At 41.9% G+C, this 14,454-nt stretch overlaps 1 protein-coding gene across 1 annotated transcript in view; it reads right to left on the reverse strand.

Annotated features, from left to right (window-relative positions):
- TRIM33 (tripartite motif containing 33) overlaps positions 1-14,454 on the reverse strand; it is a 38,580-nt gene that overhangs the window by 13,070 nt on the left and 11,056 nt on the right. The window contains exons 2-11 of the mRNA XM_039565449.1: positions 14,029-14,147; positions 13,670-13,817; positions 11,523-11,655; positions 8,463-8,579; positions 6,132-6,246; positions 5,123-5,269; positions 3,864-3,981; positions 2,320-2,564; positions 1,919-2,083; positions 894-1,094 (exon numbers count right to left, since the gene is read on the reverse strand). Coding sequence (XP_039421383.1) covers positions 894-1,094; positions 1,919-2,083; positions 2,320-2,564; positions 3,864-3,981; positions 5,123-5,269; positions 6,132-6,246; positions 8,463-8,579; positions 11,523-11,655; positions 13,670-13,817; positions 14,029-14,147 — 1,508 coding nt within the window. The remainder of the gene's footprint in view (positions 1-893; positions 1,095-1,918; positions 2,084-2,319; positions 2,565-3,863; positions 3,982-5,122; positions 5,270-6,131; positions 6,247-8,462; positions 8,580-11,522; positions 11,656-13,669; positions 13,818-14,028; positions 14,148-14,454) is intronic.

Below are 14,454 nucleotides of genomic sequence, written 5' to 3' on the forward strand. Positions count from 1 at the left end.
TGCCAGCAGCATGAAGGACTAACACTTCCTATCCACTAAATCCAACTAATCCATGACAGCTATTACAGGAACAGGTATAAAAAAAAGTATCTGAACAGAATTCTGCATTTTCAGTGCACCTGGAAGTTGCATGGTAATGCTTTGGACTATCCCACAATTTCTAACTTGGTGTCTGATGAGCTTCACACACTCACAGCTGAATCAGCCACAACCACTCACACTCCCTTTGGTGTTTTGTTCTAAAGCCTCAGCACTGCAGATTGCTCACACTGACATGGGATTCCTCCTTCCCCACCATTCTCACATCAGCATATGACCTGCAGCCTCCTGAGAACACTGAACATACAAGCCCTGAACACTTAAGAGTTGCAAAGTTGCAGCTGCTATTCCAGCAGACCATCTTGGATGAAATTTACTTGTGTTTCCTGTATCATGACCAAAACTGTATTTTACACAGGCATTTCAATGCAAAGGTTCTGTTCTCAGGATGAAGCCACCATCCTCCTCCCCTTCCAAACGCTCCTGCAGTTTTAAATTACTTTTACTTTCTTTGCTTCCATGTGTACATTAAATTGTGCTTTTCACGTCTCCAAATGAGGTCGACTTCAAAATCTACCTCAGCTTGTGTCCCCTCTCTGTGGGACTAATGGGACATGTCCCCTCTGTGCTTCCCGTTTCTTCTAGGAACATCAGAGAGAAACTCCAGGCAATTTTAACCCTAAATAAATCACCATTCAGGGCACTCAAAATACACCATTTTTAATTATTCCACTGATACCTTCTCCTAGGATGGTCTTGTGGAAGAAAGGAAGTGATCACAGTACTTAAAGTCTCAATTTTACTTCTGGCACCAAAACAAAAAACAACCCACAGAGAAAGGGAAGCAGACTGACCTGGATGGGAGGGATGTCTGGCAGGGAGGGCAGGTTCTCCGGGTTGGTGACGGACGGGATGAGCTCGATGGCCGACACGGACGGGCTGGTGGGGCCGCGGTTGGCGCTGGCCATGGTGGCCGTGGTGGGGCTGGTGGGGTTGATGGTGGTGTTGTGCACGGAAACCACCGGGAAGGGCCCCGCGTGGCCAGGGTTGGAGTGCTGGGGAGACAGAGACACCAGGCTGGGTCACCGGGCCGGGCAGCACAGCTCACACTGCAACACTGCCCTGGGGAGAGACCTCAACCCAAGCGGGGCAAAACACACACTCACAGCTATCCCAGCACCTGCCAGCACTGAGGGCAGAGCAGCTGCTACTCTTCTTCACTTGGAAAGGAAAAAATACTTTATGTGGCTAGGTATTAAACAGACAGCACTTCTTGCACCAAATTGTTTTGTATATAGTTGTATTTTCTTAAAGCAATTCCTTCCTCCAAAGATAGCTTTAGAGTTTACATGTCTGTCTAATTTTTTTTTTTAGATAAAAGGAACTGTTTTGAGTAATATAAAGTCACTTTTGGTATTTCAGTCATGTTAACGTTCATTGTCAAGGATTCTTATTCTTAATGGCACGCAGAGCTCTGCATCCATGCTTCAGGTGTGAATTTAAACACTTCAGCAGCTGATTCAATCAAAACCCCTCAACTGCATCACTTTGAACTTCACTACTCCTCACTATTCTCTAATAAACCTCTGAATATTCTTTTCAGCTGAATGCCACTGAAAAGTGCAAAAGGGAACGTTTTGCTTCCCAGAACTAAACTGCAATACAAACATTAGTTTTCATTTTCACCCCTAAGGTTTGAATTTCCTTACGTTCAGCAAAACTGTCACAGCACAGTAATGCAACATGGAATAGAAGCATATAAATGTGTGTAGCTGTGAGCTACAGGGGAACAGATAAACACATTTACAGCTGGAGGTACCATCTACTGGAATGAAAGTCTGGCACAATGGCACAAATGAAGCGTGTACACAGGATATACTTGTCTTTGAAGGTGAGGTTGCATCATGGAGTATTGAGGTCCATTGTGGCGTGGGATTCCTGGTATACGAGCAGCATTCTGAGCCATTCTCATCTGATGTGCTTGGAAAGCCCCACAGTTCATGTTACCCCTCTGCATGGTCTGCATGCTGATCAACCTGGGAGGCTGCAAGGGTTTGTGTTTTTTAAAATTTGTGCTTTTAACATGGAGAAAAGAAGCCCATCTCTTTCCACAGTAGTAGTAACATAACATCAAGCAAAGCCAATAGCTGTCACATTAAAGTATCTCAAATCTCAAAAGATTTTAGTTTATAAATTGCTTTGCAAGTTTAGATTTGACAGGGCAATTTTAAATCTCAGTGTTATGGTAGAAGGTGAAATAAGAACATGTAAGGGACTCACCTGCTGCTGCAGGACTTGGGGGCTGCTCTGCCTGGGCACGGATGCAGATGGCTGGGCCATCCTCATCTGCTGCAGCTGCTGGTGTTTTTGGGCATACACTTGCTGCTGCATGTGCTGGAGTCGAAGCTGGGCCAGATTGATTTGTCCTGGAGCTTTGTTGATGTGGTTTGTTCCTGGAGGAGTCTGCCCAACCACTACATTGGGAGTATAACTAGGGGTTGGTTTATTTTCAATGACCAGGTTACCTAAAAAAACCCAAAAGAACCAATCAACAGTTAGATCTCATCATCCTCCAAAGGTTGGTATTTGTGGAATATTCGGATGTTTCTAATGCACCTTCCTCAGAGCAATTTTAGCTTGAAATTTCCTCTCTAAGTCTTCAATAACCATACATGAGTAAAGCAAAAAGAGAACTCAGACTACAAGAACTAACCACAAAATTAAAACCATGATCTGTGAGGGAAGAGTGAAAGAACTGGAACTGCACATCTTAAAAGCCACAACAGACAGGAATTACTTCTCTGTGTTCACAAGAAATGGACAAAATGAGAAATAAAACAAAAAACAAACATGTTGAGTATAAAGTTTCTATGCCTAAAGAAGCAAAGCCTGGAAAGAGATATCTGGGGGACAGTGGAGAGTGTCCCACCACTGAGTGACATAGAACAGGTTCTACAAACATGACACAAAACACTGCTACAAGCAAGGCCTGTCCTGCTCCAACGTGATGGACCATGCTGCCTCTCTAGATAACTCCTGTCCTATTTTTATGTGGAAAAGGCAAAATGTTGATTTTTGACTGTGAATGTGTAAATGTGTACTCGTTGGAATCTGCATGTCCTTTTTTATTAAGGTTGAGAGTTTCCTTTCTGTGTCCTGTCTGTCCCAGAGAATAAACATCCCTGACTGAAGATGGGAACACCCCAACCTGGATGGTGGACTCAGAGCAAGAAGCAAGTACACACAAAAGCTGGTATTTTAATCAGATTTTCTATGAGATTTTTATCCAACAGAGAAGTTCACAAATTAAGCAGGTGCTACCAGGTACCTCTGTCTCACTGGGCTCTCCCCTCTTCTCTCATTCAAAACTTGTACTTTGCAAAGTCTGAGTGATTATATTTAATATACTGGAAATGGCACAGGGTGCCCAGAGCAGCTGTGGCTGCCCCAGCCCTGGAAGTGTCCCAGGCCAGGCTGGATGGGGTTTGGAGCACCCTGGCATAGTGGAAGGTGTCCCTGCCCATGGCAGGGGATGGAACAGAATGAGCTTTAAGATCCCTTTCAACCCAAACCACTCTAATTCTGTGATTAGGGCCATTCCTAGAACCACTCCCCTGGAAAACAATATCCATTTAGAGAAAGCTTTGCTAATAGAAAGAACAGAGAAGATAAGGAGAAGAATCAGGACTGGATGGGTTACGTCAAGAGAGTTTTTGTCTCCTGCATTAAGAGATGTACTGCACTGCGCTCACTCCTGCTGGATGAACATCCCCAATTCAACAGTTTTTCCAGTGTCACAGAATAAACAAACACAGTTTTCTCACCCAAATTGACGACGTTCTTAGCCCAGAAGGTGGGGTCACAATGGAAGCGGATCGCTCCGTTGGCAGCTGGGACAGGATCGCATCGTGCCTTCAGAATGTGCCGTAGCTGGAATGTTATCTGAGGGAAAACAAAAACACTCTGTTGGTGACAAAGAAATAAAGAATGAGAAATGAGAAGTGTGCAGAAACGAGAAGAGTTCAGCCTGTGGAACACCAACAAGGACTGGCAACAGCAAGTTTGGTTCACAGCCTGGGAACTTCTCAATTCACCAGGAAAATCCCACGTTGTACAGCTTCTTTACTCTGAGGATTCCAGAGCAGCACTGTTACACCACACCACTGCTGCAATGACTCCAGCGAAACACGAAGGTGCCTTTACAGAGCTTGACCCCATTCCTTCTACACTAACACTCCTAAACCCTTATGGTAAAGGGTGAACTGTTGCACAACTGCTTGGCTCTGTTGTAGGATCTAAAGCTGAAGACATGGTGCCACATGATGGTGGCAGTGAAGGACCCACATGGCAGAACTGGGCGTATCCTTTTGATTACCAACATTTGGCCTCATTCCCCTGCCCCTCTGTGTTCATGGCTCAGGACACACTCCCAGATTGGGACAGAAATTTGGTGTCAGAAGGATGGTCTATAGTAACAGACAGCCCTGGTCCTGCAGGTGAACGAGCTGCACATGCAGAACTGGATGAACTACTGACAATAAAAGTGATTTATCATTTTGGTTACAAACACTTGACTTGTTTGTGGCTTATCTTGCTCTGGGTATGCTGGAACTTTTCCCCTGTCTGGACATGGGGATTGGGACAGAACTGCACAGCCCAGTCTGTGCACCCACACGAGTGGCTGAGGGCACTTTGTTCAGCTGGACAAGAGGGGCCTGAGGTCAGACACCACTGGAGGCTGCAGCTCCTTCCTCAGGAGCAGCAGAGGGACAGCTCCAATGTCTGGGAGCAGGGACAGGACCAAAGGGAAGGGCTGGGGCTGTGCCAGGGCAGGGTCTGGCTGAAGAGCAGAGAAATGCTCTTCTCCCAGAGGGTGCTGGGCACTGCCCAGGCTCCCCAGGGAATGGGCACAGCCCCGAGGCTGCCAGAACTCCAGGAGTGTTTGGACAGCGCTGCCAGGGATGCCCAGGGTGGGATTGTTGTGGTGTCTGTGCAGGGCCAGGGGTTGGACTGGATGATCTCTGTGGGTGGATCCCTTCCAGCTGGGGATATTCCATGATTCCCAGTGCCAGGATGCCCTCACCAGCCGTTTGCTGTAGAGCAAGGCAGTGCTGCTGCCACTCGCGATCGCCCAATTAGTGAAGTTCATCACGTGCTTCACTTGTCGTGACAGACCAGTGATGTCATTCTGCTGCTGGATTAACTTCATCTGTCTCTCCTTTGTTACATTCTGCAAAGAAACAGAAACTTTATTACAATGGGGCTTTCAGATTTAGGAGGAAAATGCAAACTGCTGTCAGGTTTCGGATCAAAAGGAAAACATCCCAAGAAAACTTTAACAAATGCTAGGTAAACAAGAAAAGCCAAAATTCATGTAATTTTAAATTATTTCTTTTACTCATGATCAAGCTACTCTTTTCTTCCAGGAACTTTTGATTTCCTTGACAAATAATTGTTCCTTAATCAGGAAAAATCTATTGTGATTCATTTGATCTTACATTTTTCGTGTCATGGCAGGCTGGCCATATGCACTGAACTAACTTCTTACAATGGATTTCCTCTCTTCAGATAAAACAGGTAATAGTAAGTTAAATTTTCATGGATTTTAATAGAAGTCAGAATGCAATTATTCACAGTGTGCAGTCTGGAAAGGATGCTTGCACTCATGGTCTCCTTTATTATGCTGTGCTATAGAACTTTAAATACCAGCATTACACCTTCATGCACAAATACATGAGACTGCCCTGTCTGCTCTTACACAAGCCTTAAAAAGCTATCTGAGGAAATTATTAAATGACACACACATGAGAATTATGTTATACAGAAATATGGCAAACAGAATATGAAGAGGAGATTTTTCAGATTCTCCTTTACAATGAGCCCAATTTTGAATACAAGGCATAGACACAAAACTGAAGGAGCCACGAGCTCTAGTGAGAGGAGAAACAAGAGATTTAACTCCACCACACCACTCAGAGGCAACATCAGTACTACAACACCTGCAGCCACAGCAAACAAACCATTTTCAAACGTGGCTCCTCAGTAGGGGACTGGAAGCTCAACACCACCATTACTTTTTATTTTAAGTGTACCTCAAGGTGCTGTAGGAGAGATTTTCCCTTTTTATTGATTTCATTGATGAGGGTGAATATAGCCACTTTGATTTCCTGTTCTACTCGTTTGTTGGTTTCATTTACTTCTTTTATCCTAAAAAAAAAAAACAACAAAACCAATGGATTGTCAGTCACTTTACACTTCACTGCCAAATACAAATTCATAACTTGTTTTACTTCAAATAATATGAAAGCCCTTGTAGTTTACACACTTTATACAGAGAATTAACCAGCCACAACCACACGTGTCTGTATGTGCATTTATATATTTATATCCATATTGTCTCTCTCACTATGAAAATTTCATATCTGATGCTTTAAACTTTTAAGACAATTTATATTAACCAGAAATCAACCCTGAATTGCAAAGTAATTGTAACAAAAAGTTATTACAGGCCTGTAATTGATACACAATAAAGACATAAAATTTTCATTAATGATTTGCCTGATATTAGTCTAGATTCTTCTCTTGAGCTTTACTACTACTGCCTGTCAGATTTTTATACCCTCTTCATCACTGCCATTTTTCCTCAGTTTTCATGCATTTTCAGCTTCTTCAGACTCAAGCAAATCATCCTGAGCTCTGTCCACAGAATTTGAAATACAGCATTTCTTAATCTCATGGAAGTTCTCAGTTTATTTGTTCCTATACTGCCTTAATCTAACAAGATCACATTGCAGCAGAATTCTTTGCCATGAGCCAACGTAAAGACTTAAGTTGTCCTTTTTTAAAGAGCTTTTTTGCTGCTAGATCAAGGATCTGATGCCATTCAGCCACAGGACCAACACTCACTGTCTGATGATGAACACTGCTGGGGTCAAAGCCCTTTAAGGCACCTTGGATACACGTGGTTTTTCATGACAGCACAACCTGGTCTCCTACTCCAAAAAACACCCAACCAACCCTTCATTAAGTCTGTGGAATCCACCCTTGGCTTTGGCACCCAACAATTATTCCAGCAGAGCTGTTCCTTCAACACTTTTATGCTCCACGATCACAGATGATGGCAATTCTGTACCATCTGCCAACACTGACAACAAGATTGTAATACCTTTTTATTTTCTCCCCATTCCCTGAAGTTTTTAGGATGATGGATTCTGGGTCCTACAAGCCAACAAAGCAGTGGAATGAATTGTCTCACCTGCACCAGCCATTTGGCTCAGCAGAAAGATCTTAACACAATTCAATCCCATGCTGCAGAAATTCACTGAATTCACTGAAACCAGAAACTCTTGGGCAAAAAACCCCCACCACTACAATGTGTTATTCGTATCTGCATCACCCATTCCTGGCCTGGAATTCTTATCAGAGAATGTTTTGTGACATTCCTTGAGTTTTCAGTTTAATTATTTCCCATGTGTTTCTGTCTCTTCAAGCATGTAAAATTTCTATGCTTCACAATGGTGTTGTGTTTTGGGACCTTTCAAAGACTTCCATGGAAAAATCAGCATATAAAAATACCAATTTTCATTGCTTCCCTCTTCAAACATTTGCCTCTGTCATGTTGTACATTCTTCTTCCCTTACACTGCTTTTTTTTTTTTTTTCAATGTAGATGGTACCATAAGGAGTTAAAAATTTGCATCAGAACTTCTCTTTCTATCTTTGGTGCACATCCTCCTGCCCTCGTACTTTCCACCCCCAGCTGATGTGTCATTTTGCAAATGACCTAAAAGCTGCAGGAGGCTCACAAAACCACCGAGAACCACGGTGGAATTCCCTGAGCTGCAGCACAACCACGTCACCCAAGTGGGTGAAAAGCCAGCAGGGACCACGTGCTCCCTCTGCCTCTATATTCAGTATTTAACGTGACGTTGAATTTCAGATAACCCTGGAAATCTTAAATGAAGCTACCGAAAAAAAAACCCAATCAAAACCCCACAACCAACCACAATTTCCTATTGAAATTCACACCAAGTTTTTGTTACATAGTTATCAGAGGCCTTCATAAGAAACATAAAAATATTTTAATATTTCAATGCTTCTGTCACCTAGAGCTAACTTAGAAGAAGCCATAGGATGGATTTCCTTGCCTTTTGTATTCCTTTTTTTACTCCCCCATCCCCAAAGTGTAATAAATGTGCCACATCTTTGGTTCTATTCAAAGTTGCCACAAAAGACATAACCTTTCATATTCGTTTCTTGTAACAACTTCCAAGAGATGCAGAGTCTTGTAGGGGGGAAAAGAAACATTATGAAAAGTAATTAAGATATAGAATTAACTCCAATGTGTTATTCTGGTCCCATCATTCACCTTACTGTGATTCATTAAAAACACAGTGTAATAGCTGATCATTCTGGGGAACTCACCTATTTTGAACTTGGGCAGCTGCAAAATTTACATAATTCTTCTTCTCAAGAAGTTTGGCCAACAGGTTCTCAATTGCACCCTTCTGGTTCTGAAAAGCTTCTTCCAGGAACTGGTACCTTTTCAACATGCAAGAGAAGACACTGATTACCAGGGAGCAGTGGGCTGGAACTCAGGGTTCCCAGTTCAGGTGGAAAGCCATGAAGTTTTGAAAAAATGTGACAAAACACTGAGAGAAAAACCAGACTCTGCATACTCTGACCAGCGTGCAAAATGTTTAAGTGCTGATAAAGTCCTTTGCTACTGGCCGGGAGACTGAACCTCTGTGGGAAATTATCAATTCCAACCAAACAGGGATGCACTGCCTCATTTCCCAGGATAGCAGGCTTTGGGACAGCTCAAGGAGAAACCAGGAACCTCAGTTTGATGAGGAAAATACACCAATAGTTTAAATACACATTAAAAGGTACCAAAAACCAACCCCCTAAACTATGCCAAATTCCCCAGTTTTCCAGCTGAGATTATACTGCTCATATCTGACTGCATTAGTTTAATCTGAAGAAAATGTTCCTATTAAAAAACTTTGTGTTTTTTCCACCTCTGATACTTCCAAGTGAAGAACATTCCCTTCCAAGCTCTTCAACTAAACAGCTGCTACAAAGGTACCTTCCCCCACTTCATCTGAAAAGAGGGTGAGCACCAACACTGAGGGAAAATAACAGGATTAGGTGCCTTTTCCTAACATATTGGAATTATCAGTGCAACAGAAGCAAAATGCCTCTCAATCAAGCACCTGCACAAGTTTCCATCTTTTCTGATCAACTGCTCAAAACCCAGGATTTCTCCCAGTCACTTGCTAAGTCCTGTCCTTGCAATAAATAAACTTCATGCTTCTGAAATATAATTTGTTAACAACAGGGAACACTTAAGGTCCCAGAACATCTTGGCAATGTTTTCCCAATATTCAAATTGACAGAAAATTCCTACAATCCATGAAGCATCCTGTAAGCTGCACTAGAAGCAACTTACACCATCTCCCAAAGAAAATGAAAAAGAAAGTAGTGTTGTCTTCTGTCAAAATCTAGAACAATCCAACAGGAAAAGACTGCCTGGATTGTCATCAAACTTACAGCAACACTGTATTTTTATTTAAATGACTCACAATCACAGTAACAGGGACTCAGACAAAGAACATCATTCACAACAAAACTCTGCTCCTGTTAATTCAGTTTGTACCAGCAACAGACAAATCTGAACCTCAAGAGTTCAGATTCTTCAAGTCTGAGTGTTGGAATTTTGCTTTTTCTAAGAACAGTCTAAAGTTCTTGCAGACAGACAGCAGCACAAGATTTTAGATACTATAATACAAAAAAAGTAGCATTCCTAAAGCCTAAAGACAGCAAAATTTGGAATGTTTGGGAGCTGCTGGTTTTCTGAAATTATTTCCATTAAGTTCAAAATCATGTTTGCACATGAAGGAGAAATGAAAAATATACATTCAGCTTGTACTGCTAAAATTCTGCTGCAGCTCTTGCTACAGCCAAAATACTTTTCTTTTTTCAATATTGTACTTCCAGCTTCCCAAGTGTGTGGACTGAAAAGTGCCCAAATTAGAGGAATCACACAGCATCAGGCTGCTAAAAGAATTGTCATCTTTCTACAGAATCCCCAGCAACCTCTGCCCATGGCAGGGGTAGAACTGGATATCTTTAAGGTCCCTTCCAACCCCAAACCATCCCGGAATTCTATGATTGAAACTCTGAACACTGGACCATGGTGCTACTGAAATGGTCAGTCGCCCTCCTTTGGTGTAAACTATCAGGATTTCAGGTAAGAAGAAAACAGAGGATTAAAATCAATTCTTTTTCCATTTGGCATGATTCTCCATAAAATCTCAGCTGTACTTCAGGCAGACAAAGCGGTGCCTTAATCACCTGTAATTCACACCTGCACATAGAACCATATGGAAAGAATATTCTGCAAAAAAAAAAGCAGTTAATAGCAAAGAATTCTCCTTCTGGAAGAGCACGGGTAAGTAGGACAAGATCCATCTGTTAATCCATTAGAAACATGCACAAAACAGATGCAAAGAAACCAACTAGAACAAGTTAGTGAATATATCCCAGGAGAGCAGCCTTTGTGACAAGGGAGTCATCCAGGATATTTATGACCAAGCCTATGAAAGAACAGAGCAGGAATATTTGAGGTTGTTAATATTTTAATAATACTAATTCCAAAAGTAAAAGTTCTCCATAGGCTGCTGTAGCAGTCTGAGAATAATCACTATTCTGAGAAAAACAGCACTAAATTCAATATCGCACCTTTACAGAGAAGAGTTACCTGCAGCCTGGCTAGGAAAAGCAGTGGTGCAGTGGTTGATAAATATGTGTTATCCCCAGATTCTCTACTATAACACTGAAAAATATTTGTTCAGACATTCAACAACTACATGACAGAGCTGCTAAAGAGCAGGAAGTTGGAATGTGTCTTAAAGAGGTTCCAACTCTTTTTCTAGCAGAGACAAACCCAGCATTTCTTTTTACCTGGAATGAGGCAACTTTCAACCAATGACACCCAAACCACTTTTCCCCTCTGCACTAGAAGAATATATTAATACAAGAGGCAAAATTTAGACTTTCCTTTACAAAATTCCCCTAAAGACTGTTGCACAATCAAATATGCCCTTTCAGAAAATTACCTCACCCGTGACTCACTCTATCACTTTTGCTTCTTTTACAGCACCAGGTGTTCAGGGCTGCAGGAATTTCCATTCAAGTCCTGAACGGAGTGACAGCACTGGGAACTGCCAGGCAAATTAACACCTGAATCACACCAAACCTCCTCAGCCCATGTCGGTTTGGATCTGATCTTAAGAGACTTGACAGAGCTCAAGCAACTGATGAAGTTCCCATCACTCCACACAGGTTCTCCTTTGCAAGGGATGGTTTCAGTCCAACAAGGAGTAAATGCAGCAGAATTTCCAACACAGCTGGTTCACATCAATGCCACTTCATGCTCTGAGACAGCACAGCACAGGAGTTAAGACATGGGAATATTTGTACCTGTGTTCTTTGTGTTCCAGTAACTGACAGTCTCTGCATGTCAGCCTGTCACAGGTTTCACAGAAAAGTTTTAACTGCTCTTGTTTGTGGACAGGGCAGAAAACAGGACGTTGACCAGATGCTCCCACGGCCTCTGTTTTTAAAAATAAACCATTTGTGCATTTTAAAATAAAATTTAGACAATCTGAAGAGCAAAACAACTAACTTCCAGTAACAACCAAGGACTTGCAAAGGCACCTCCAGATCTGTTCTCAAGCTAAAGAGTGAATATGTCAGGTCAGGGGTTGGACTTGATGATCTCAGAGGTCTTTCCCAACCTTAATGATCCTGTGATTTACAGTGCCAGTGGTTCATAGCTGTTTTCCCTTCATTCATTCAAGGAGAAGGAGGAATTCCTCTTTTCTCACAAGCACCCAAAAGGCCCTGTAAGACTGCACATGAACACCAGCATGCTGTATATGTGTTTATAAAGATTTAATTCCATACAATTTCACCTTGACACACTGAAGGATGGGTCAAACCTCACAAACCTTTTTACTTTTTACCCCATGGGTTTTCTAGGTTATCCCTCCAAACCCTTACACACCTCATTTAGTCAAACACAACTGAAGGGGGAACTGCAAAGCAAATGTTGCCTGTGTTAAGAGTTATTTAAACCCCTCCTGAACTGCTTAGATTTTCCACTGAAGTAAATAACAAATAATGTCAAAAACCAGTTCTGGGTTTGCTAAAAAAGTGCTGCACAGTGTTCTGAAGATATTTTGAGCTTAGCAAAGAGGAAAGCAGCCTTTGGAAGATACAGCAGGTAGGGTTTAAAACATGAACATTTTCCTCACTCTCCAACGTTTCTGAAGCCGGTTATATCATGCAAGTTATTGTAAAGAAGGAGCTGATGAACCTACAGCTGCCACTCCCTGAGAGAAATTTAAAGTCTCCAGGGCACATCTTTGAGTCTAAGAAGAAAAAAAGACAATGACCAGCCCTTCCCCACAATCACAAGAAATAATATTTCTGATAGAAAGTTTATTTTGGTGGAACAGTCATTTTTCAGCCCCTTCCCAGCAGGTATCAAAGGGGAAGCTGAACTGAAATATCACATTGAGAGTCACAATTTAGCATTCCTTGTAAACACATCAGTAATTCTTTCTTGGTCCCTATAATTTGATTGAACTTGAAGGTTTCTCATCTATGAGGCTTAATACATTTAATCTTGAATGGGTAATATTTATTAAAAATACTCATTAAGACATAAAGAGAAACCTTTGACAGAGCAAATGAAATAAGATCCTTGTCTAAAAGAACTAAGCTCAACAGCAAACTTTTAAGCCATTAAACTTTTTTCAGAAAGAAAAGTAGTGTTTGTTCCTTTGAAAGGATACAACAAAACAATTACGAAGGTCTTAATCCACTCTAAATGGAAAGAGAGAGCAAAGTGCTGAGATCTCTCTTCCTCAAAATGATCATTTTTCAAACACATCCAGATTGTGGAGAACCTACAGGTCTTTAAATCAGAACTTTTAACTCATTCACAAATAAAATTTTCTAAGCTAAAATCCAGATACCCTGGACCTGTTCTGAGATGATTTTCCACATTACCTTAACAGGCTACAAATGATATATGATCAAACAACAGTTTAAGAATTTACTTCTAATAAGGCTGCACATCTAAACAAACCCTACACACACTTCTCATGTTCAATTTTGCTCACTGAGAGATTAAATCTAAAATAGATTCAAATTCTACATTTACTCAGCAATATCAATACAAAGTAACATCATATATTTAAGGTAACTATAAATTTATATATACATACTTTTCTACAGGGAGGACTATAATTGCTCCTTATAACAAAATACAGCAAAATGTGCAATTTAATTTCCTTGGACAATGGATAAGATTATCAATATGTCACTGCTCTCCAGATTCCATTTAGTTACTTTTTATCTAAATAGATTATTAAGAATGGATCTAAATCATTTCCAAAGGCACTGGACATCAAACTGCACAAAGCAGTCTAAAATTTAGTTTTTCCTCTACTTTTAGAGCTACTAATTTTGCTCTGGTAACATTTTACTGAACTTTTCCAAAATACTGGGGGGAGAAAGGCTCTCAGAACAGGCAGGACAAAGTGATACCCAACACTCACCTGATGACACATCCTCTTTTTTCCTGATCATGTGATCTTTAGTAAACTTTACTCGCTGGTGAGCTTCTATGCAGGTTTTACACAGCCACTCCCCACACTCCACACAGAAACCCACAGCACTGGCGTTGTCCTCGCAGCTGGTGCACACCTGCAGGGGGAAAAGCCACCAGAATCATCCTGGGGAGCACTGACAGGGCCAGAAATCAAGAGGAGGGTTGGGGAAAAGCCACCAGAATCATCCTGGGGAGCACTGACAGGGCCAGAAATCAGAGGAGGGTTGGGGAAAAGACATCAGCATCATCCTGGGGAGCAGTGACAGGCCCAGAGAGCAGAGGCTGGGGCAGGCAGGATGGTTCTACCTGTTCTGACTTCTCGTCGGAGCTGCTGGGTGTCTCCGAGGTGTCCTTCACAAAGTAGTTGTCCACCAGGTCGATCTGCCGGCACTCCTGGCGGCAGATCGGGCACCGGATCACCCCCACTGCAAAACACAACATTCCACAGGCTTTTAGGGCGACAAAACTCACAAATCAACGTGCCCAGAAGCACAGAACACAAAACACACTCCTCGTTTCACCTGGGTGAATAATGCCACGGTTGACACAGTCATTAAAAACCAGCCATTATGGGTGTAGAACAAGTTTCACCCCAAAATACACTCCCTCAACTAAACCCAAAAAACCCCCACAAGCCTCTACAGGAAAGGATCCCTCACCCAGTTGTGACAATTTCTACATCATACTCAGTTTTTCCTACTTATTTCTTCACCTAACAATATGTATTTTTAG

Source organism: Corvus cornix, chromosome 26, assembly GCF_000738735.6.
Source record: "Corvus cornix cornix isolate S_Up_H32 chromosome 26, ASM73873v5, whole genome shotgun sequence".
NCBI lineage: Eukaryota > Metazoa > Chordata > Aves > Passeriformes > Corvidae > Corvus > Corvus cornix.